Raw genomic sequence first — 22,104 nt, forward strand, 5'->3', positions numbered from 1 at the left:
AATTCTTACCCGAATTCCGTGCGTTATGCTAAATTCTTACCCGAATTCGGTGTGTTAGGCTAAATTCTTACCCGAATTCGGTGCGTTATGCTAAATTCTTACCCGAATTCCGTGCGTTATGCTAAATTCTTACCCGAATTCGGTGCGTTAGGCTAAATTCTTACCCGAATTCCGTGCGTTATGCTAAATTCTTATCTGAATTCCATGCGTTATGCTAAATTCTTACCTGAATTCCGTGCGTTAGGCTAAATTCTTACCCGAATTCCGTGCGTTATGCTAAATTCTTACCCGAATTCGGTGTGTTAGGCTAAATTCTTACCCGAATTCGGTGCGTTATGCTAAATTCTTACCCGAATTCCGTGCGTTATGCTAAATTCTTACCCGAATTCGGTGTGTTAGGCTAAATTCTTACCCGAATTCGGTGCGTTATGCTAAATTCTTGCCTGAATTCGGTGCGTTATGCTCAATTCTTACCTGAATTCGGCAGCTTCGGGAGGTGGCATTGGACAGGACGGCGCTGGAAGGGAGTGCGTCGGGAGCCGCTTGCTCTCTTTTTTTCTTTCCTAATTCTGCCCCTGCTCAACGTTTTGTTCAAGAGAGAGGGGAACTATTTGAGGCATGTCTGGAAAGCAGGAAAAAATGGGAACACAGCCATTTCCACGGCACCTTCTCCTGCTGCTGCTAATCCCGGGTGCCTCTGAGGCAGGGACGATGTGGAGCCTCAGCCCGCTGCCTGCACAGGCCGTGCCTCAGTTTCCCTACCCGTAGGATGGAAATACAGGCTCGGGTCGCTCTGCTCGTGGGGGTGGGCGTCACCACTCCCCCGCCGGCCCTTTGCAGGAGCGCTGCGACGCTTTGCCACCCGCTGCAGGGAAAGACCGCGGGACGGGCGACGGCCCCGTGAGCACGCTCAGCCTCCCCAGAGGTGCCACGATTCTCAGCCCAGGTACCTTTTTGCACTGGGGTGCCGGAGCGGGAATTTCCAGGGTAAGGACATTTTGGGACGCCTCATTCCCCATCATTGGGCTGAAGCATCCTAAGTGCCCCCCGCGGCGGGGCAGCGATCGCAGCGGGTCTCCGCAGCGCGGGTCACCGTGCCCGCACCGCCACGGGCAGCGATGGGCACGTCGCAGCCGGGTCCCTGCTGTACAACTGACCGTTCCTTTCTGTCTCACGGCTGTCGGAACGCCACGGAGTGAGTCTGCCCCGCTAATTTTGCATCAAAGTGGAGGGTTTGCATCAAAACCTTCGGCTCGCGCGGCTCACCGGTGCTGGCGCTTGGTGTTTCCCAGCCTGGAGCTGCTGCAATCCCGGTGCTGCACAACTGCTCGTGAAACTGCAGGGACTTATCTGGCAGCAGTCGTGAAGCCAGTGCAATAACGGTAATAATAATAATAATATAAAATAGTAATATTGCATGGCCGGAGAGGAAGAATCAGTAGAACGTCTGCAGTAGTTCTGCAATATTTCCAGCGATATTACTGCTTGAATAATTAAATACAAGAGGGAAGCCAGCTTTAGGACGGAGTTATCTACCCAGCTGCACTGCAACGGAGTCCTAAAATCTGATTTAGGGCTGGGAGGCCCGTCTCACGGGGGAAACGCAGCCTGTGCGTCAGCTCTGAGGGGGGACGGGATAAATCCGTGTGGCAGGCGCGGGGTGGGCTCCGTCCTGAAGCAATCGGTCAAAGCAGCGGGACCAACGGGTGAGAAGCCCCAAAACAGGGATCTCTCAACAAAACATAAATTACCCCAATTAAAACCAAAATATGAGTCTAAACCAACAGGGAGAGTTTAGCTATAAATAATCCTTTCGGCTCCTCACTGTCCCCTGGACCTAGCAAGTGCTTAAACACCGGCCAGGAGTGTCTGCAGAATCGGGGCTGTAACTGGAACCCGCTGATGCAGATGAGGTGAGAAATGTGTTTGTTTTCTGACTAATTTTAAAGACAGGTATTTTATGTGCCTCACTCGAGGGATGAAGAATATTATGATGTGCATTTCAAAAGAGCCATTTCAAATCTCATTTATTATTTTCCTGAAATCCCATTCCATTTAAGTTGTCACAGCTTGGGGCCCGCTCATGCTCCTTCCTCACTTACTATGGCAAAAAAACCCCAAAGCGTCATTAAAAAAACCTACCACCAGTTCTTTTATTGTTTCAAAATTCAAATACAAAGGAAAATAACATTCTCAGATGAGACGAAAAAGCAAGTTGAACTAATGGAGAGAAGGGGAAATATTTTATATCAACCGTCGGCGAGGGAGGCAGCGCACTGGAGCGGTCCAGCGCGGTCACGATCCGCTGGGTGCCGGCGGCGACAGCGATTTGCATCTGCATCTCCCAAAGCGCCCGGAGCGCGCCTCAACGCCCCACGGCCGCGCCCGGGCTTCGCCCCCGGCAGCTCAGGGAGGGCGGCACCGGCGCGGGGCTGTGCCCCAGCGACCCAGGCCCGCCGGCCACGCGGCCGGTGCCCGCCCCAGCCCAGTTCAGCCCCACCCCATCCCAGTTCAGCCCCATCCCAGTGCCTGCCCCAGCCCAGTTCATCCCCACCCCAGTGCCCGCCCCAGCCCAGTTCATCCCCACCCCATCCCAGTTCATCCCCACTCCAGTGCCCGCCCCAGTCCAGTTCATCCCCACCCCGGCCCAGTTCATCCCCATCCCAGTGCCTGCCCTGTCCCAGTTCATCCCCACCCCAGTGCCCGCCCCAGCCCAGTTCATCCCCACCCCATCCCAGTTCATCCCCATCCCAGTGCCTGCCCATCCCAGTGCCTCCCTGTCCCAGTTCATTCCTGTCCCAGTGCAGGCTCCATCCCAGTGCCTGCCTGTCCCAGTGCCTCCCTGTCCCAGTTGATTCCTGTCCCAGTGCAGGCTCCATCCCAGTGCCTGCCCGTCCTAGTGCCTCCCTGTCCCAGTGCCAGCCCCATCCCAGTTCATCCCTGTCCCAGTGTCAGCCTCATTCTAGTACACGCCTGTCCCAGCGCCGGCCATCCCAGTACCTCCCTGTCCCAGTGCCTCCCTGTCCCAGCGCCAGACCCATCCCAGTTCACCCGTCCCAGTGTCAGCCTCATTCCAGTACATGCCCATCCCAGTGCCTGCCTGTCCCAGTCCTCCCCATCCCAGTTCATCCCCACCCCAGTGCCACTCTGTCCAAATGCCCAGTCCCATCCCAGTTCATCCCCATCCCGGCGCCCACCCATCCCACTGCCTGCCAGTCCCAGTACCTCCCCGTCCCAGTGCCCAGTCCGATCCCAGTGCCTCCCTATCCTGGTACCTCCCCATCCCAGTTCAACCCCATCCCAGTGCCCAGTCTCATCCCAGTCCCCATCCCAGTACCTCCCTGTCCCAGTCCTCCCCATCCCAGTCCTTCCCTGTCCAAATGCCCAGCCTCATCCCAGTTCATCCCCATCCCAGTGCCTGCCTGTCCAAGCGCCAGCACTGTCCCAGTTCATCCCCATCCCAGCGCCTGCCTGTCCCACTGCAGGCTCCATCCCAGTACCTCCCTGTCCCAGTTCATCCCCGTCCCAGTGCCCAGCCCAGTTCCGGTTCATCCCCATCCCAGTACATCCCCGTCCCAGTGCCCGGCCCCATCCCAGTGCCTGCCCATCCCAGTACCTCCCTGTCCCCATACCTCCCCGTCCCAGTTCATCCCCGTTCCAGTTCATCCCCATCCCAGTTCATCCCCATCCCAGTGCCTCCCCGTCCCAGCGCCCAGCCCCATCCCAGTGCCAGCCCTGTCCCAGTTCATCCCCATCCCAGTTCATCCCCATCCCAGTACCTCCCCGTCCCAGTGCCAGCCCTGTCCCAGTTCATCCCCATCCCAGTTCATCCCCATCCCAGTACCTCCCTGCCCTAGTGCCTCCCCGTCCCAGTTCATCCCCGTCCCAGTTCATCCCCATCCCAGTACCTCCCTGCCCTAGTGCCTCCCCGTCCCAGTTCATCCCCGTCCCAGTTCATCCCCATCCCAGTACCTCCCTGCCCTAGTGCCTCCCCGTCCCAGTTCATCCCCATCCCAGTTCATCCCCATCCCAGTACCTCCCTGCCCTAGTGCCTCCCCGTCCCAGTTCATCCCCATCCCAGTACCTCCGTGTCCCAGTGCCAGCCCTGTCCCAGTTCATCCCCATCCCAGTTCATCCCCATCCCAGTGCCAGCCCTATCCCAGTTCATCCCCATCCCAGTTCATCCCCATCCCAGTACCTCCCTGTCCCAGTGCCAGCCCTGTCCCAGTTCATCCCCATCCCAGTGCCTCCCCGTCCCAGTGCCCAGCCCCATCCCAGTCCCCATCCCCGTCCCAGTTCATCCCCATCCCAGTGCCTCCCCGTCCCAGCACCCAGCCCCAGCCCCATCCCCATCCCGTTCCCCGTCCCGCCCTGCCCCCAGCGCCGCCTCAGCCGTGGCCGGGACCGGCGGGGAGCGGGCCCGCCGCGCATGCGCTCCTCCCCGCCACGGAACGGCCGGGGCACTAATTCTTGCCGGAGTTAAAGAGAAAAAGAACCGGTACGCGGGAACGGCACCGGGCGCCCGGGCCGGGGTGAGTGGGGGCTGCGGGGGGAGCGCGGGAAGCCGCCGGCCGCCATCTTGTGGCGGGGGGCGGCGGGGCCGAGGCGGGCCGGGCCGCTTCGCCGTGGCTCTGCCACGGCGAAGCGGCCCGGCCCGCCTCGGCGCCGGGGTCTGTGAGGGGGAAATGGCGCCTCGGGGGTGAGGAGAAGCCCCGCGTCCCGTCACGGCTCGGCCGCCGGCGAGGACGGGCCCCTCTCTGGGGGTCTCCGCCCCGCTGGCTGCTGAGGAAGCCCCTCGGGTTTTCCCTCAGCTTCGAGCTCCCCGTTGGGTGGGGAAAGTGTGTTTTAAACGCCTGGAAAGGGGAAAGTCCGCGCTGAGGACGCGTTCAGAAGAGGAGTTTTTTAAGTTCTATCGCGGGCTACGGAGCAAAATTAGAAAATATTTACAGTTTCTGGGGTAGCTCCCCGCCCCCCTCCCGTTTCCAATGGGTCCAGAAGAAGTGCTTGAGGAAATCGGGGTTATCCAGCCCCGGTCCCAGCTCTGGCAGAAACTTGGGAGCGTGAAAACTTAAAAATGCTAAAAAGTATATAAATACAGTGTAATAGAAAGAGATCTTGGAGGCTTGCCCAAGACCGGAAAGATTGAAGTTTGAAAATAGAGTTTTTTACGTGAGGGGTGGGGGGAAAAAAAAAAAAAAAAAAAATCATCAAACTTTGTGACAGCAAATTCAAAGGCTAGAACTAATGATGCCGAGATTTTATGAATAGACGGAAGGCCAGTGCCAGATAAATAGAGGGATAAATGTAATACTTTAAAAGTATTGATCAGCGCTCTGGGTAAAGATGGGTATGGGACGATCTTAATGATGTTTGTGGTTCGGAAGAAGGGGATTAGGACTCTCGGTGCCGCAAGGAATTGGATTAGATTTTTAATACGAAAACATTTAATTTATCCAAATACCACCCGGATAAGTTTAAAAAAGAAACAAACACATAGGCACGTTAGTCTGTATTTGGGATTAAGGAATAAAGAGCTCTCATCTGTTGTGCCAAATTGCATAAGGCCTCCCTGGTTCATGTCTTGTTATACAATAAAACAGAAGTAAAAGGAGAGGAAAAGGGGCACTTGGTGCTGCGAGCTCTTCTTACCACGCAGCAATCAACAGCAGTCCGATGCCCTCTCATTGGCGTCACTGTTGTGCTTCCTTGTCCCGTCTATTTAAATTATATATTTTTGAGGGTGGGGACAGTCTTTTCCTCAGTGAGTATTTCTACTTGGCGGTGTAAGATAGGTAATAATAATTAGTAAGAGTCCCCGGGGTAATTTGCTGGATTGTAGCCTTATAAAGTAATTACAGATGCAATTAAAACAGAGGACATTTTTGGCCTCTGTGCTCTAGTTTTGGCCTAAAATTGATTGCACCTTACGTTGCAAATAATCCCATTAAGGCTGAATGCGTGTGAAATAAATTGTAATTCATCGTGAGTACAGAGGTGGAAACGGATCCCGAATTTGAGCTGCCGAGTACAACTGGGTACAGCTACTGGGCAGATCGTGCAGGGCCAGTTCCATTTTTTCTCGGCCAGAGTTAATTTATCTTGCCTTTGTGGTTTTTATTGCCATAAGAAGTAAGTTGCAGTCAGTGAGTGGTTACAAACAGATGTGCTCTGCAGAGGATCCCTGACTGACTGACTGCTCAGGACCCAAGGGCGTGTTTTCTGTGCCTCAGCCGTGCTGTTTGCCTGCACTTTTTACCACCAGGTCTTTATTTACTGGAATTTGAAGGCAGTAGCAGGAGTATGGGTTTTAGACTGATTATTAAAAGTAGCATCTAGAATTTATTTAAAACTGCATCTGCAGTTTTACTTTATAATGGTTGGCTTAAAATTGTGTTGTTTTATCTGCAGGAGAAGGTCTGGCTCTCCCTTATCTCACATCTACCTCATGCAAAGCTCTTGGTCTAAACACTTCTAGGTATGATGATACATTCCGTTGGCGGGGGGGATATGAACGTGAGCGTAAAGTCTCTGTGTAGCCCCCTTGTCCTTTTCCATGTGAACGCTGGTATTTTTCGAGAGGTGAGAAGCCTGACACTGGCAGATGGGTAACGATGGGTAACAAGATGGGTCCTCCCAGGCTGGCGATGGAGACGGTGATGGAGATGTGGATGTGGATGAAGGCGTGGAGTGTCGTCTGAGCGGCCTTCCTGTGCCGGTCCGTGCCTCACCTCTGTGCAGGAAAGGGTTTTGGAGGCCTAAGTCCTGTTATCCGAATTGCACGATTTGAATATCAGGATAACATAGTTAAACTGGGTCAAAACCAGGCTGAACTGCAGCAGCAGTTACTCTGGACCGTTGTGGTTTTCTGTGGAATAACAAGGTGGTTCCCGACTTGCAGTGTCAGTTCTTCTTCCCCAGATGAACATTGTTCCCTCTCTCCCATAGTTTATAATTTTTAATCTATGTCAGCCTTTTCTCAAGCTCTCCAGCAGTGTGTTGTCTTGAGGTAGAGGAGAGAGAAGAAAGTAGCGCAGTAGGATGAAAAATTACATCAGAGACTGGGGGGAAAAATATCTTAATGTTTACTTGTTAATGAAGCCTGGCAGCTGAAAGCTCCAACACGTGGAATCAATTAGCAGTCGAAGCAAACAGAGACCTGACCAAACCCCGTCCTTCCTAATTAGTAGCACTGACTGTGCTCTGCAGGTGAGGTATGCGTGCAGATGTGCTTTGCTAAATTTGGCAGATTACTTTCCAGAGGATGGTTCAACTTATTGGCAAAATACTTCACCTCCAAGGAATGGGTGTTTTGTTACTAGGTTTAGCATCTTTTGGCTCATCTCCTGGTTTTGTTTTTGTTTTTTTTTAATTTCTGATTGAATCCAGCTAAATGATGGGATAAAAGCACGGTAGATCTAAGCAAACAGAGGTAGAAGCTGTGTTCATGAACCACACAGGATTTGTTTTGATAACCCGATTTATGCTGTAGCTTTTAAACCGAACAAAATAACGTGATTTAAGCAAGAAACCTGAACATCAGCAGCAGCAGAGATCATTCTTGACTGGCGTGAGGCAGATCAAAGCTTCCTGGCGTGTCGCTGTTTGGCTGGTAGCGGGGCGGTGCGGAGCTGAGGTCCCGCTGACACATCAGATGATCCCAGGCACGGGAATAGTCACCGCTGTTAAAAGTCGTGTGGCTCAGCTCTCTCTGCGGTGGGGTTGGTGGAGACAGGAGTTTTGGAAGGCTTGCAGGGGTGTGCTGTGTCTTCCAGCCAGCAGCAGAATGGCTTTTCAAATAGTGCATGGCGGCTCTTCTTGCATTCCTGCTGCTGCACGTCTTTGTGTGGCCCTTTCTTTTCCCTTTGCACGTAGTTGTTGGGTGGTTGTTTGGTTGTTTTGACTGCGTCCTGGTTTTGGCCTCCACGATGCTACTTCACGGTGTCCCCAGAAGCTGGAACACAAATGGTGAGAACGCTGGAGCAGGGAGAAAATAGCTGCAGTGAACTTAAGGGTGAGCTACAGTAGTCTCAGCCTTCACTTCCCTTGTTACTGCTAAACTCACGTGCCCTTGTCGTGGCTCTAAGGAGATGCTTTCTTCCCTGTGCTGTGCTCGGAGGATGTCTATGGCTAGGGAGGGATGGCAGCATGGCACAGGACCTGGAGCCTGAGCTCCGTCCTGTCCGCTCCTGTCCATGGGAGCCAGTTTCCCTGTTGGTGCTGGAGCTACGTCTGCTTCGGGGCCAGAATATAGCTAATTTTGGCATAATACAGCTTTTCAAATGAGATAGCATAGGACTGGATCACTTAATTTTTTTTTTTAATAAAGTAAATATATAGGAAAAAGGTCAGTCCCATAAAGGTGTATTTTAAAAAATTTCTTTATTCCAAACAGTGCCAGGCCCTTACCTGCTCGGCAGTCCTTTTTATTGTCGTTCACTTGTATTGAAACCAGGTGCAGATTTCTGTACTTCCAGCGGGTCGCCCCTGGCTGCAGAAGGGGTATTGAGAAGGAGTTGCCTCTGAAATGCCTGGAGAGGGTCTGCAGCGGCCCTTGCTCGCTCGGTTGAGAGGGCAGGCGTGGCAAGATCGGGACGGTACTGGGTTGTTGGAGAAAAATAGCGTCTCAACTCTGGCTTGGAACTCTTACTGTGCTAGAGCTGATACGGGGATATCGGAGCCCAAGGTATCATTCCTTTATCCTTGTTTTATAAATCACAAGATGTTTATAAATCACATTTGGAAAATGTTGGTATTTCTGTGTGGACTGTGGGTGAGGTTTTCTTCTCTTTTTTTTTTTTTAAAGAGCTGGAAATTTGGGTTATAACTTTTTGAGGTGAAAAGTTGGGTGATGTAGTCAAAGTACAGAAAGTGTGGGGTTCTGGGCACTTGGGTAGATGCTTTCAGTGAAGCCCCGAAGCGCGCACAAAATCCTGTAGGAAATCAAATAGGCCTAAGCATATACATAAGTGCGCTGTTGGATTAATAAAAGCAACATTGCTCACGAAATTTGCACATTTTCTTCCCCCGCTCACCCTTCATGACTGTGATATCAATCCATCTGTACTTGCTGAAACTTCTGATGGGAAAGGAGGGATGGAAAATGGCTTATGTATGTGTGCAAGCTGTGCTTTTCTTTCATATTGCCTGAAAAAGTACTACTCCAGGTTTTTCTTTTAATTAGTTCCTTGACAAAACACTTCACTTTTCAGACTCAGATGCTTTTCTAAGAAGATTCATTTTTGACCTAACCTTTTTTGCAACAGGGACAGCAGTATTTTTTCAATTTCTCGTTGTATTTAACACAAACAAGGCATGTGATGCTTAATTGAAAGAAGTTTGGATGTTTGTATATGGCCATCTGTGCCAGATTTTACTTTAATTCCTCCATTCTGTAGTAATGCTAAATCGGCAAATAACAATTTGAGTGCAGACTATACCAAGCTATTTAGAAAACAAATACCAGAAGAAAAATCTGTTTTGCAATTTTCATTGCACAATTATGTACACAGAATATGGGCACGCTGGCTGGTTCTGCCTCTTGACTTCAGCATCAAATGGATCTGAAAGACAAGCCTACACTTAACTTGTATTTTTTAAGCTTGCTTTGTCAATTCTGTGCACTTTTTTTCTTTTGAAGCACTCAACATGCATTATTCAACGTGGAACGATGGCCGTTGGTGTCATAGTGACACATGAAAAACTGGTGGAGTAGGTACTGGTAGTTCTGGAGTTTTAAGTCTAGTCCCCTTAACATCAGTCAGCTGGAGTTTAGATAACAGACCTTAATTATTCCCCAGAAAATTGTAAGTATTTGGAAAAGTACAATGCAGTAAAGTGGCTTCAGAACAGAAGCAAATAAAATAACCAGTGCAGAGACTTGACATCCCTTTAAAACGTCTGTCTGGGAGCCTACACCCAACGTGCAGCCGTTATAGATGTCATAAATGTTGGATGACAACAAAACATTATGGGTAATGGTGTGCTCCCCTTGATTGTTTTCATTAACTACTTCCACTTTTAAGAGCATGTTTTATTGCGGAATTAATTCTTTGTGTCTTAGTTAAACATGTAAGTGGGGTGACTGAACTTTTCGTTTTCCATTAGAAGAATCGCTTTTTTTTTTCCCCCAGCACTGCAATTTTTATGTTGTCACAAAATTGACTTTATCTTGAATCACAAATCTTACAGCTTCCTTACAGGTCGTTAAGATTTGAGTGAAAATAGTTCTGATTACGAGTGATGGAAAGTATTTATATCTTGCATCTGTTGTTGTAGAAATTGGATCAGATTTAGAAATAGCAGAAATTCCAGTGTCTTGCTAGGGAGTGCTTTGGGCCGCTCCTGCAGAGCTCCTTTGACCGTGACAGTTTTTATGGTGCATGATTTCTGTGTGGCACCGGGTGAAGTTGGTCAGCGTGTGCAAGTGTTGCAGCGGTTGCAGGGGGTTCCCAGAGACTGGCGTCAGTCGTGTCACGGTCTGGGGCTGCGAGGAGACGTCCCTGGGCCTCCTGGCTGAGCCCATAGCCTGTCAGGTTCGCACGGGGCTCTGTCGGTGGCCGGGTGCCTTCCCCAGAACCACCGTTCTTCGGGAGCGGGAGGAGGCGAGCAGCTTGGCACCAAACGCTTTTTATGAAAGCTGTAAAAATGAGGTTAAGGTGTGCTTCTGTTCCTCGCTTTCAGTAAACGAACAGAAAGCATTAACGCTGTGGACATAGAACTAGATTTTGTACCTTCTTTTGCGTCCCTCCCCTTCTATTTGGAACAGGTCGAAGTGCTCTCCAGCGCAGCACCGAGTGCCTCGTCCAGCTCCTGCAGCGGAAAGGACAGGAGGCTGCTTCCTTGCTGGCTGCACGATGCCGCATAAATCTGAAGAGAAAAGTAGCAAAGGGAGTGTATCGCAGGTGGGGATAGTTAGACTAGAAGCGAGGCGGCGCCGCGCTCAGCCTTCACAGTCAGCCGTGCTGCCGCTGACTTGCCACGCGCTTGCTTTGCAGCGTGCTCCGTGGGGAGAGCTGGCTGCCGTTGTCAGCCGGGCAGGGAACGGCTTTGTGCCTAAAACGGGCGCTTTGCAGAAAGCGCCTTCACCTGGCGAGCAGCCACAGCCCGCGCGGGTGCTTTTCTCTCGACAGCTAAAATAAATACGTGCGCATGTGTGTATTTTTGACACAACTGTGTCAAGAAAGTAAGAGATAGAAGCTTACGAGCTACTTTGCTGATTTGGGCTTAATACTGGGATCAGCTGCTGGGTTTAGAGTAAACTCACAATATTGCTGTCTGATCTTATAAACTGATTTAAGTCGCATTGTCGTGGTGCCTGTTTATTTGTCTCCCAGCACAATAACACCTAAGCACAATCTGTACATTAATGCGTACTTAGGGTAACCTTGGAAGAGCTGTATTGTACAAATGAACATGGCAAACTCCCAAAAAAAGAGTAGTTTATCTTAGCGGTCTTGCGGCAGAGCTAAGACAAGAAGTGTTTGCTTCTCGTCCGTTCCAGCCCATGCTGCAAGCCCAAAGCATCCCTCCCTTCTCCTAGACCATTTCCCTCCTCTAATCTGTCAGAGCAGTGTTTTCCTTGTTTTGTAGTTACAATTTTTCTCTTTTCATGAGAAACAAAAATTAGTAGGAAGTACAATGGGTGGAGCCTGGGATTCCTCAATTCTGAATTTTATCTTTTTTTTTTTCTCCCCCCCTTTACTGACATAGGTAGTGGAAGCATTTAAGTCTTCTTCACACTGTTAAATGCTTGCCAGTGGCTACTAACGCTTTCTCTTGAGGCGCTGGTACGGTTCCATTGCAGGCTCTGAAAGTTCATTTCAGTCCCTGACTGATGAGGTTCCTGGAGGTGAGGCTGGTTTTTTTGGTAATGGTATTAGTTCAGCCTTGCAAAATATTACTTGCCTGAGGTGAGTAATAGCTTTTGATGGGTAAGTAAAGTATCATCAGTCATCATCATAGCAAAGGACAGGCAAATGATTTTTGTGTCTGAACCGGTAAGTGTTCAAAGCAGTTCTGAGACCAGATTACTTGTACTCTGTGAGAAGTCATGAAATTTTGTTGTTGTTTCTGTTTAAATTGCAGTTCAGTTCTCCAGTAACGTCATAAGAGTGACTGGCAGATCTAATGCGTTGGGCGTTAGACACCGCTGCCAAATCTTACAAGAAACCGGGGATGCACAGAGCTCTGAATGCCAGCTCGCTTTGAATGCGTGTATGTTACACTGAATTAAGTGACCAGCTTTGCTAAGTTTCCCGTTCTGTTTTGGGGAAAGAAAGGTGATTTGTAGGTCGGTTATTCCCAGAGCAGCACAGTATCAGATGGTTTTCTTGATGCCAGCTGCTCCACGAATGGAATTTTGCCTCCTGGTATATGGAGGCTTAGCCAGAAGGGCTGCAAACTTCAGTGTTGTTACTTGATTTACAGTCTTTGCGTTTACTGCACCGTTGTGTTTCTCATATTTACCCTCGTATAAAGACACTGAAATCCTCATGTGATTGGAAACCAACCTGGCAGCATCTGAAATGTGATTTCTGTTGAAATGTTTCTCTTCCCATTAGGTCTGATGGTGTAGAGAGAAATACAGTGAACCCCCATCCACCCATTTAGCCTTCACGCTTTTATTTGTTTGTATGAACATGCGCCTTTTTTCTTTCCTTTTTTTTTTTCCATCCCCTAACTAAGGCAAGATGGATGTTAAAAGCCAAAGCTGCTTTTCTACTGCTTCTATGATGAAGCAGTTTCCCAAGGCTGCACTGTGGCTCAGTGGCAGAAACGAGATCAAAATCAGAGTATTTCTGACCTCCTCTGCCTGTGGATTCCCTATCTGAAGATAAAGCACAGAGGTCTGGGTAGTAGCATATTAATTATGAACCATTATCTCTGCCAGCATGGTAATCATTTATCATTTCATCAGTCTGAATCTGCGACTTGGGACCGAATGACTCATCTTAGTTTTGCCTTATCGTCTTCTGTGTTAATGTTTCCGAGTCTTAAAACGTTAAAGATGAAAAGCAATCACAAATAGGGACAAACGGGGAACATTCGTGCTTGGCTACGGCTCTTCAAAATGTTTCAAGTTAGTTTCTGCTGTCTTTTTAATTGCACAGTTTGCTTCCCTTTATTGGGCTATCTTGATTTTATTGTAGATTTTACTGATAGGGAGCATTATAAGAAAAGTAATTTCTTTATTATATTTTTCTGGGGGTTTTACTGGATTTATGAAATACAGAGTTGAAAAAGGCCCATTATTGTATCAGGCTTTGTCTGGTTAGCACAAAATTATTTTCTGCCTTTTAAATAAATTCTGCAACTTAATTACTTCTGTCCAAGTATCTCCCAAACTTCTTCTCCCAGAGGGAGCTCTGTAAATAGTCTTGGTGTTTGAGCTTCTTTATTTTTAAAGCCTGAATGCAAAGAATAACATCTAAAAAGTGATGGTTTTGCCCTTGCTGAAACCGGCATCAAAACACTGGCTACAAACAAGTGTTTGTAGATGCACAAGGCTACATCAAATATTAATGTACGGCGAGCCTTTGGCTGCAGTTGTTCGATACCACCCTACATAAGGCTTATTCAGTCCGATTCATAAATCTCCGTACAGCCGCAGCACGCGGTGCTGATGCGGATCCGTTCTGTGTACGTAGCCAAGGACACCGGCTGCGGATCTTCCGCGCCTGCAGTTCGGTTAAAACCGGTGGAAGCTGAACGGGCTTCTGCAGCTTGGCTGCTGCTCGGCTTTGCTCCCATTTTCACCTTCCTGGCTCATTCTGACTAGCCCGTATGCCACTAATCTTCACAGTTATGCAGGATTGTAAGTAGCTGGGATTTTATATTTTTGGGGGAAGCTCCTCCTACAGGGATTAGATTGTGATACCCAAAGATATTTGGTACTGCAGTTTACAAACGCCTGTCCTGCTTTTGACCCAATTAAGATAACCATAAAGAGCTGCGATGCTTGAATTAGAGATGCAGGAATGCTCAAGCGTCAGAAATTATCCCACATCAGATCTGTGGTTTTGCCTTTGGCTGAATTAAACTTACACTCACAACCTGTAGGTAGAAGGTCTAGCATGGTGGAAGGCTTCAGTTCAGGAGTGGAGTTTGCCTGCCCTCATTTAAGCGCTCAGCAGTTAAAAACCTGCCCTGGCCATGTGTCTGAAGGCACTTTCCAGTGCTCGAGGAGAGAATCGGTCTGCCAAAGGCGGATCAAGCACACAGTCCTTGGATGATGCCTGCTCCTACTCTGAGTTAAGAGCTCAGAGTGACCTTGCTGAACTCAAGCACTCAAAGATCACAGCAGAGACCCCGACCGTGGGCAGGTTTGACCCCTTCCCACAGGAATGCAGTCAGACCTGTCAGCTGGGCTGTGCTTTTTTGCACTTAACATCACTGCTTTTGCTCACACTGGGAAAATTAGTAGAGCTGACGGTTCAAGGGAAGGTTGTGAATCTTTTTTTCTTTTTTTCCTTTTTTTTTTTTTTTTTTAAAGCAAGCAGTTCATAGATTGAAAATATTCAGGTTACGTTTAAAGGGCAGGAACATACAGTTAATTTATGGTCAAATGTTTGGCTAATGTCTACCACAAAAATAGTTGGGTTATTGCATATGGGGATCCCATCTAGCAGTATGGCTTTTAGTCGAGTCTTCTGACGGAGCCCAGTGGTTGATTTGCTGGGACGCGAGAGCAGTGTGTGGAGCTTAAGCATTTTAAGAGCTTTCCAGCATTTCTAGCATAGAGCCTTGACGTTACAGCAGTACAGAGGGGCCTGGCAACAGCCGTTAGGTGCTGCTGCTCCCCCCAAGTTGTACAGACTTGGCGCTTGTATATAGTGCACGAGTTTGTGCATACACCCCTGTATTGGTGTTCTGTCATTTTAAATCCTGGTGGTGCTAATATCTGGGCCAAAGCTCCTACCGAATCCAGACACCCCAGGATCTTGCCAGTGGACTTTAATTGGCAAAAACGTCATACAAATCAAGTAACTGTTAAAACTTACTGGTTTATCTTTTTGTCCTCAAACTGCACATATGCTTAATGCTCTGAACTGTCTATTCATAGTTACTTAAGTGTCATGGGCAAAATGCAAGTTTGACATTTTTCCCCACCTTTTGAAGCTAATACTGCTCTGAAAACCCTTCGTGAAGTGTAAGCAACGGGCCTGTTTATTCTTTGCCTTTTTGTTTTGTTTTCACACCCTAGTTTTCTTTCTTAAAATTAAATAAAGAGCCCAAAGGCTAAGCAGAAAGATGGAGCAGAATGTCTCGGAGAGAATCATCAGCATCCCGGCAGCAGACTGCGATATATTGAATGCCTTAGACTGGAAAGACGGCATTGGTACCTTGCCTGGTAGCAACATACAAGTAAGAAACCAAGGAACGCATTACCTGAGTGGCCACCATGCATTTGGCACTGCAAAATATTTGCAATATATTCTGCAGTTTGCAAATAAAAGTTGTGCAGAGAAAACACTTTGTTTTAAACAACTGGGTTGGTGTTACCAAGGAAGTGGTGAAATTTTAGTAACGTTTCTGAAAGCCTGGTGATACTCCCTCTCCCCTTCTAATTTCTTGCTCAATTGATTTCTAAAGGCAGGAAGTATTTTAAATAATTGTTTTCTGCTGATAGAAGTTATGGGCCTGATCTTCCTAATTCTCAGTCATGTCCGTACAACGTACTCAGGCAAGAAATCCTGTTAATTTCAGCCCAGCGTGAGAGAGACATGTTCTCAGAAAGACAAATTTTCTCAATTTGTGGGGTTGAGTCTTCAGGTTCTTTTCACGTCAGTGGGTCTTTTTTGCAGCTTTTGGCAGCTGTCTATATTTTATATATTCAGGATAGTGATGAATACAGCTCTCATGTAAATCAGAACCAAGATCTGATGGTCACAAACACGGTGCTCTGTCTTAGAGGGGGGAGGAGGGTGAGTGTCTGTTGACTGTTTCCCAAATTACCTTCAACTGTTATTTCAGTTCGATCGCACTTCTGATGGCTGAAAATGAATACATAAAATTGCCCTCAAGGCTGCAGGTTCTGAATCTCGGGGGGGAAAAAAAATCAATTTCAAGTGAAATAAATTGGTGCTGAAGGGACTGGAGAGCTTTGAAAAATCAGGTTGTTGGTATCGCATCAGGCATTCAGAATCAGGACCCCCACCTTCTGGGGGTGTTGGCAGTCTTCCCCTTCCTCCCCTCCTCCTCCTCCCTTTATGCAGAAAAGTCTTCTACTGGGCTGTCAGACCTCGCTTAGGCTATGAGGAAAATGCTTCTGCCAGCAAATGTCGAGACACCGTGGATGAACTTGCGTGTTTGGAGTATTTCAAGATCAGTGGTTTACTGACATGGAATTGGGTCCACTGACTTCCTGGGAGGTGCTTTGGATGATTATTTTGCAGTGGCCTAACTTTTGCCCTATAGCCAATCAAAGTCATTATACTTCAGCTTCTTAAAAGAGCTTAACAGTGTGTCACCACAGGTTTTCTCTTAAACAGCAGTAACGTTCCTTTGCAGAAACAGCTTCGCTTTTATTGATTCCTCGTAATAGTAGAGAATCAACAAAGCACCACATTATTTATTAGACTGAAAGACACCAGATAATATTGTATGGCTTTGTATTAGATGATCAAGTATAAGAGCACAGAGTACCGTGGTTAGTGAGTGTGGTAGAAATGTTTAGCTGGAACATGATAACTGGCTGCACAGGAAGCCACTTCATTCTTAAGATGCCAGGCACTTTCCCCCCTGCCCCCGCAGAAATCCCAAACACTTGGGTTTTTGGGTTTTTTTTTTTTTGCTTCTGCTGTTTAATCCTTTTTCCCCCCCTCTCTTCCTGCTACATTCCAGTTCTTGCATGCAGAATGAAATACATTTATCCTTAATTCCCTTAAAAAAAATCTCAGGAAGGACAGATTGTTTGTGGAGGGCTCGTGTGGATTTTGTATTGGCAAACACGCTATATTGAACCCCGTTGTGTAAAGGAAGATGCAGTCCTGATAGTAGCACAGTTATGCATGTCCAGAACTTAGGAATGAGGGATATTGCCTTGAGATGCAGTCCTGATAATAGCACAGTTATGCATTTCCAGAACTTAGGAATGAGGGATATTGCCTTCAAGAGTCTCAGGGTGAAACTGGAGGTTGCCTCCTTGGATCAGCCAGTCCTCAGCATCAGATCAGAGACTGCTAACAAAGATGTTCGTTATTTTTGTAACACAAACTTAATGTTTTCTGGGGCCTGGGCTGGGCTTCACCGGCTCATGTGGCTGCAGGTACGCCATCAGATTTTTAAAGGAGGCAGTAACAGCCTGCTGTCTTCACTGGTTTGGGCTGAATCAGAACTGTTAATTTGTATGCAGGAGTGTCACTGCCCCAGAGACTAATCTGCTAATACAAAATGACATTGGCACCCTTCCCCACCTCCAGCTGCGAGCTCTGCTTCGCGCTCGCTCTGCTGCTTAATGGCACGTAGAGCTCTGGAGATGCTCCTTCCACTGACCTTCTGCTCGTGATGCTGAGCTCTCCTTATCAGCCGTAGCGAGGAACCCCTGGGATCTGCGCTGCTGTGCTCCTGCTCTTCTGGCGTTTGAGGAAAGCGATAGGTTTCTTCTCTAAACTGGATGGTCTCCTGCAGGAAACTTAGTCCACTTAGAATTATCATTTCTTTGAAATGGGTTGTTTCTCTTTGTGCTGAAATAAAAAAGATGCTCTGTCTCTTCAGGACTGCAGAGGAAGAAGCGAGCTTTTTAGAAGCAAGTCCAGAATCTTTGAAGCTTTAAGAAATACGGGTTTCAGATAAAAAAGAGGGAAGAGGGGGAAGAACGTTTGGGATAAGGCTTTGATAGGGTGCTGGAGGCAGGATCCTGAGCCCAGGAAGCGTGCAGGTGTAGAGGAGGAACGGTGCTTCTCCATGCAATGAGGAGTCCTGCTTCAGAGGTGAAGCAAATGCTTTTGAATGGCTTTAGCAGGTTTGAGCGAGGAGCGGATGGCTGAGAAAAGATCTCAAACTAATAAAGTGCTATGAATAAAAGCTTTGGAGAGCAGAGCTTGCAAATGCAACCCACCTTTGACTTGTCTCTTTCATTCTGGAGTTCAGTAGCTCCGTATTGCAGACAGTAAAGAAGATCAAGGACTGAGTAAGCTTTAGAGCTATTTGCTCATCAGAAAGGTGTTTTTTTAAAAAAAATATTTTTTTTGGTGCTCAGTTGCCTTTGCAGATTGGGACTAATAAAAGATGCACATTGACACTATTTGGCACACTTTAATAATTTTATCTGGACCAATGAAGCGTTCCTTCATAGCCTAAGAAATTTTTTAAGGTTAATGGATGAGAGTGTCTGAGTCTCTGAAGTCTGCCACATATCATTCCCTTTCCATAGCTACCCACGGCGTGAGCGCTTCGCTGTGTGTCTAGAGGGGTTTTCTTGTTCTGCATCTGAATTTGCTCTTGGCCTGTAGTAGGACAGGCAGTGTGCGTGCAGGGCTGGCAGGCAGGTGCTGGGCTGGAGCAGAGGACGGGTGAGCTGGAGCAGGGGATGGGTGTGCTAGCAGAACCGCCGTGGCAGGGTCACCTGCCCCAGCAGCTGACGGAAGGCTTCTTAAGGGTCAAAATTTGGGGGAGCTGGGTCTGGGAGCTCGGACGCTGCGACTCCTGGCCATACTGGTACATGTCACCTACCTACCTGCACCGCCTGTGGCTTCTGTTAGGTGCACTTCTAGGTTGTTCGGAAACAGTTGGTTGGGACTTGAGACTTCCCCCCTCTGTCTTTGGGTCAGGGCCCCACTGTGGCTTTCACTGATAAGTGATACTGTACAAGGATGAGCTTATCAGACGAAGAAAGGCTGGTTAGTTTTCAATGTCTGCTGTTCTTCAACAGTATTGCCTCTGCCGATCCCCGCATTCCTCTGCTCCCCTGGGAAGTTCATTTCCCACCGGACTGTCAAGTGTCATTGAAGAAGGGTTGAGAACCGCTTGGCCTTTTGCAGCTCCAGATGCTCGCTGTGTTTATGCAGTCCCGGCTGTCGCTGTGCTCTGAGCCAGCTCCAGCTGAGGGACGTATTGGACAAGTTCTCCGCTGGAACATGACCTTTCTGGCAATGTCAGCTGGGTGATTCCTGCTTGCGCTGAGATTTTAGGGAAGTTGTTGTATGTCATAACTGCGCTAGAAGTAACTGTGCTTTGTTGGATGAGTTTAAACCGTCAGAGCAGAGTTTTGGGTTAAACTGCTTTTCTGAGGGTATTCTGATGTGTTCGTCAGAGGTCTGGGTTTTATAAGGGGAGCACATCCAAAGCAGGTAGAATTAACATTGCTTTCCTTCGTTGACAACAAAATGCATCGTTGGGGTTTTTTTGGGGCCCGTTGGTAGCATTTTGAGGAAGAGTTGTGTCGGGTGTTCCTCTCTTTTATTGTTACTTACTTTTAATGCTTTTTAATGTACATACAGCCATTCATTTTTGTCCCATACCTAGTTGCTCCTCAGGGAATCCTGTACTCTTTCCTGTCCCACTTCCTAGCCCTTATACTACTGCTTATTTGCTTGCTTTCTTCTCTTACCTGCAGTTCCGTTTAAATGAGTTTGGACTGCTAGAAATCATTACTGAAGTAGAAGCAGAAGCCATAAAAGCTCTTTCAGCCTCAGCAGTAAATGCCAGCCCAACCAGCTTTGCTCCTGCTGCTATCAACGCTTCCGCTGCCTCTAGCACTGATTTGGAAGGTGAGCTTTTTGCTGTGGAAGAGAATATACCATTTCTGAAAAAGCTTCTAGAAGCAGGTCTAACTGAAACGTGTGTTTCAGTAGCATGGTGCTCCCTGGCGCAGCGTGTGGAGTGAGTCGCTGTCTTATTTCGAGTATTTTAGGAGTAGTTAGAGTGAATGTAATTACTGCATAGTCATAACAGTACCTGGCACAGGCTTTGTGCTCGCCTTTGTGGAAGGTAAGTGTGGTTATATAAACGATCTGAGCTAGTTTTGTCAATGTAGTCAAACATCCTTCTCATGCTGAGTTTTAACTTACGTCCTGGGATCTCTTGAAGTGGTGATTCTGGGAAGTTGGAGCCCCTTCTTTCCAGGGTAGTGGATCAGCAATGGCATCAATGTTTCTCCTTAACATCGGTGATTTACTTGTCCTGCCAGCAATTAAGTCTGCATCTGTATTAAACTAAACTGCCTGTTTTGGGACTTTGAGACCAGAATGGTCTGGTCATATATACCTTATTAAATAGTCTCAGCCTCCAAAACAGAGCGGTTGCACCCACTGGGCAGTGTCTCAGCTCCGTGACAACTCCTGAACCGTGCTTGGGAATTGCTTGGGGTGGTGCTAGGTGCCCTAGGCCAGAAGTGCCCCAGGGCTGTGGTAAAGATGCACGTGGCTGAGTTGCAGGACCTGGCACTGTTTGATTTACTCGTATAGCTGTGCCTTAGCTGACCGCTCTCAGGGGCGACGGGAGTTTCCAGCGTCATTCCTTTCTTTGGTTGCATGCATTACGCAGCGTGGAGCACGAATGGATGGCACGGTGCTGTGCTAATGTGGGATTCCTGGCTCAGGATGAATCCTCAGTGGTGTTAGTTATCTTTGCAAGAACATCCTTGAGAGTCTCCTGTAACCTGGCTTATGCCAAGAGTTACACTATTAGCCATAAAAGTTTTGAGGTTTCCAAGGCTAGTGTAATTGGAATTAGGGAAAAATTGAGTTTTTTACTGGACATGCACATCCATGTAATGGACAAAAAATACCTCAGTTCTTTGCAGACCTGTTCTTACTCTGTTTATCCAGAAAGGAGTAGCTCAAAACAGAATATCTATATGATAACCTTAGAGCTCTTTCATTCCAGACTGCTTGGTTAAGCTGGCCAGCCTCACTTACTTTGGTAAATCACTGGTTTCCTTTGATTAAATTACTCACTGTTTCAGTAGAGCTCCCTTGCAGATGTGCCTGAGCGTCTTCCAGAGAGTGCTAATGGAGACCAGTGCTAGGGAGTGAGTGGCAATTAAAAGCTCTCATCCCAAGAGTACCATTAGCCATCCAAGGTCATATTTTAAAGATGCTCTTGGTTAAACATGACAGCATGTGGTTGCGGCATAGGGAGCCCTTGATAGGTTTGCCTTGTACCGAAACAGATTGTCTTCTAAGGTGGTGGCAGGAGGCTTGAGAATTGGCTTGGGACACACAGGCACCACAGGACAGCAGCTGGAGCCTGTTCAGTGTCTCGTTGTCTTCGACATCACCGGTGCCTGGTGGTGCAGTAGCTGAGAGGACATCAACTCTTCGTATAAGGTTTGTGTTAGCGATGCTGGATCCTTAGTCAAGGCAGAGCTACATCACTGAAGTCACACACCCCTATGGAGGGAATTTCTTCTTTGGGGAGAGAATGATCTCTCATCTTGTTGCCTGCCTGGACAAGTGTCTACCAGTTGGCTTTCCCCAGGATTTTGATGGAACTATTTCTGGTTTGGGGTAGGAAGGCTTTGTACCTGTCTTCCCTGCTGGCTTTTCTCATCCCGAATTTCACTGTAAGCTCTGCAGATTCACTTACACTTCAGGCATTTGCTTACGCTCCTGCTGATTGCGGGTCACTCTCCTTGTCTGCACGAGCTGAGGAGATGTCGCTCCATCAGGCAAAGAACCAACTCATATATGGACACCTCAGCACCAAGACGTTTTCACACCCTTTCAGTCCAGGTGTATTCCATAGATCGGTGTGACTTCTAATTGAGCAGAGCTCTTCAAGCGCTCTTGGTTCTTGCAAGTTTTCCCTGTTCTGTCTTTTCCCTGCCTAGAATCATTGGTCCCCAATGGCACAGGGAGAGGCTTTAAGTTGTGATACAAGCAGGCATGCGTGCGCTCCGTGCGTAGGCAGTCTATCTGCCCAATTCCAGCCAGCACCATCTGACATCTGTATTGGGCTATAGGGAGCAATCAGATATGAATGAAAAATGTCAGTCGTCTTAGCAGAATGGGTACAAGTACTGGTAAGGAGACTATGAAAATGGCTTTAAAGAAAAAGCCAAGTGACTCATATCTCAGCATTCTGGATTGTGTGATGTGGTGTGTTTTTTCTTTTTTTTCTTTTGAAGTGTTTAATGGTGCATTCAAAAATGGATTGATCAAA

The 22,104-nt window shown here is 47.9% G+C and overlaps 1 protein-coding gene across 1 annotated transcript in view; it reads left to right on the plus strand.

The window, feature by feature from the left end:
* Positions 1–15,249: 15,249 nt before the first annotated feature.
* The window catches only part of LOC104038742 (lethal(3)malignant brain tumor-like protein 4), a 37,367-nt gene continuing 30,512 nt past the window's right edge, over positions 15,250–22,104 (plus strand). Inside the window, exons 1-2 of the mRNA XM_075721893.1 lie at positions 15,250–15,363; positions 19,556–19,709. Of these exons, the coding sequence (XP_075578008.1) occupies positions 15,250–15,363; positions 19,556–19,709 (268 nt within the window). The remainder of the gene's footprint in view (positions 15,364–19,555; positions 19,710–22,104) is intronic.

The sequence above is a fragment of the Pelecanus crispus genome, chromosome 16, assembly GCF_030463565.1.
Source record: "Pelecanus crispus isolate bPelCri1 chromosome 16, bPelCri1.pri, whole genome shotgun sequence".
NCBI lineage: Eukaryota > Metazoa > Chordata > Aves > Pelecaniformes > Pelecanidae > Pelecanus > Pelecanus crispus.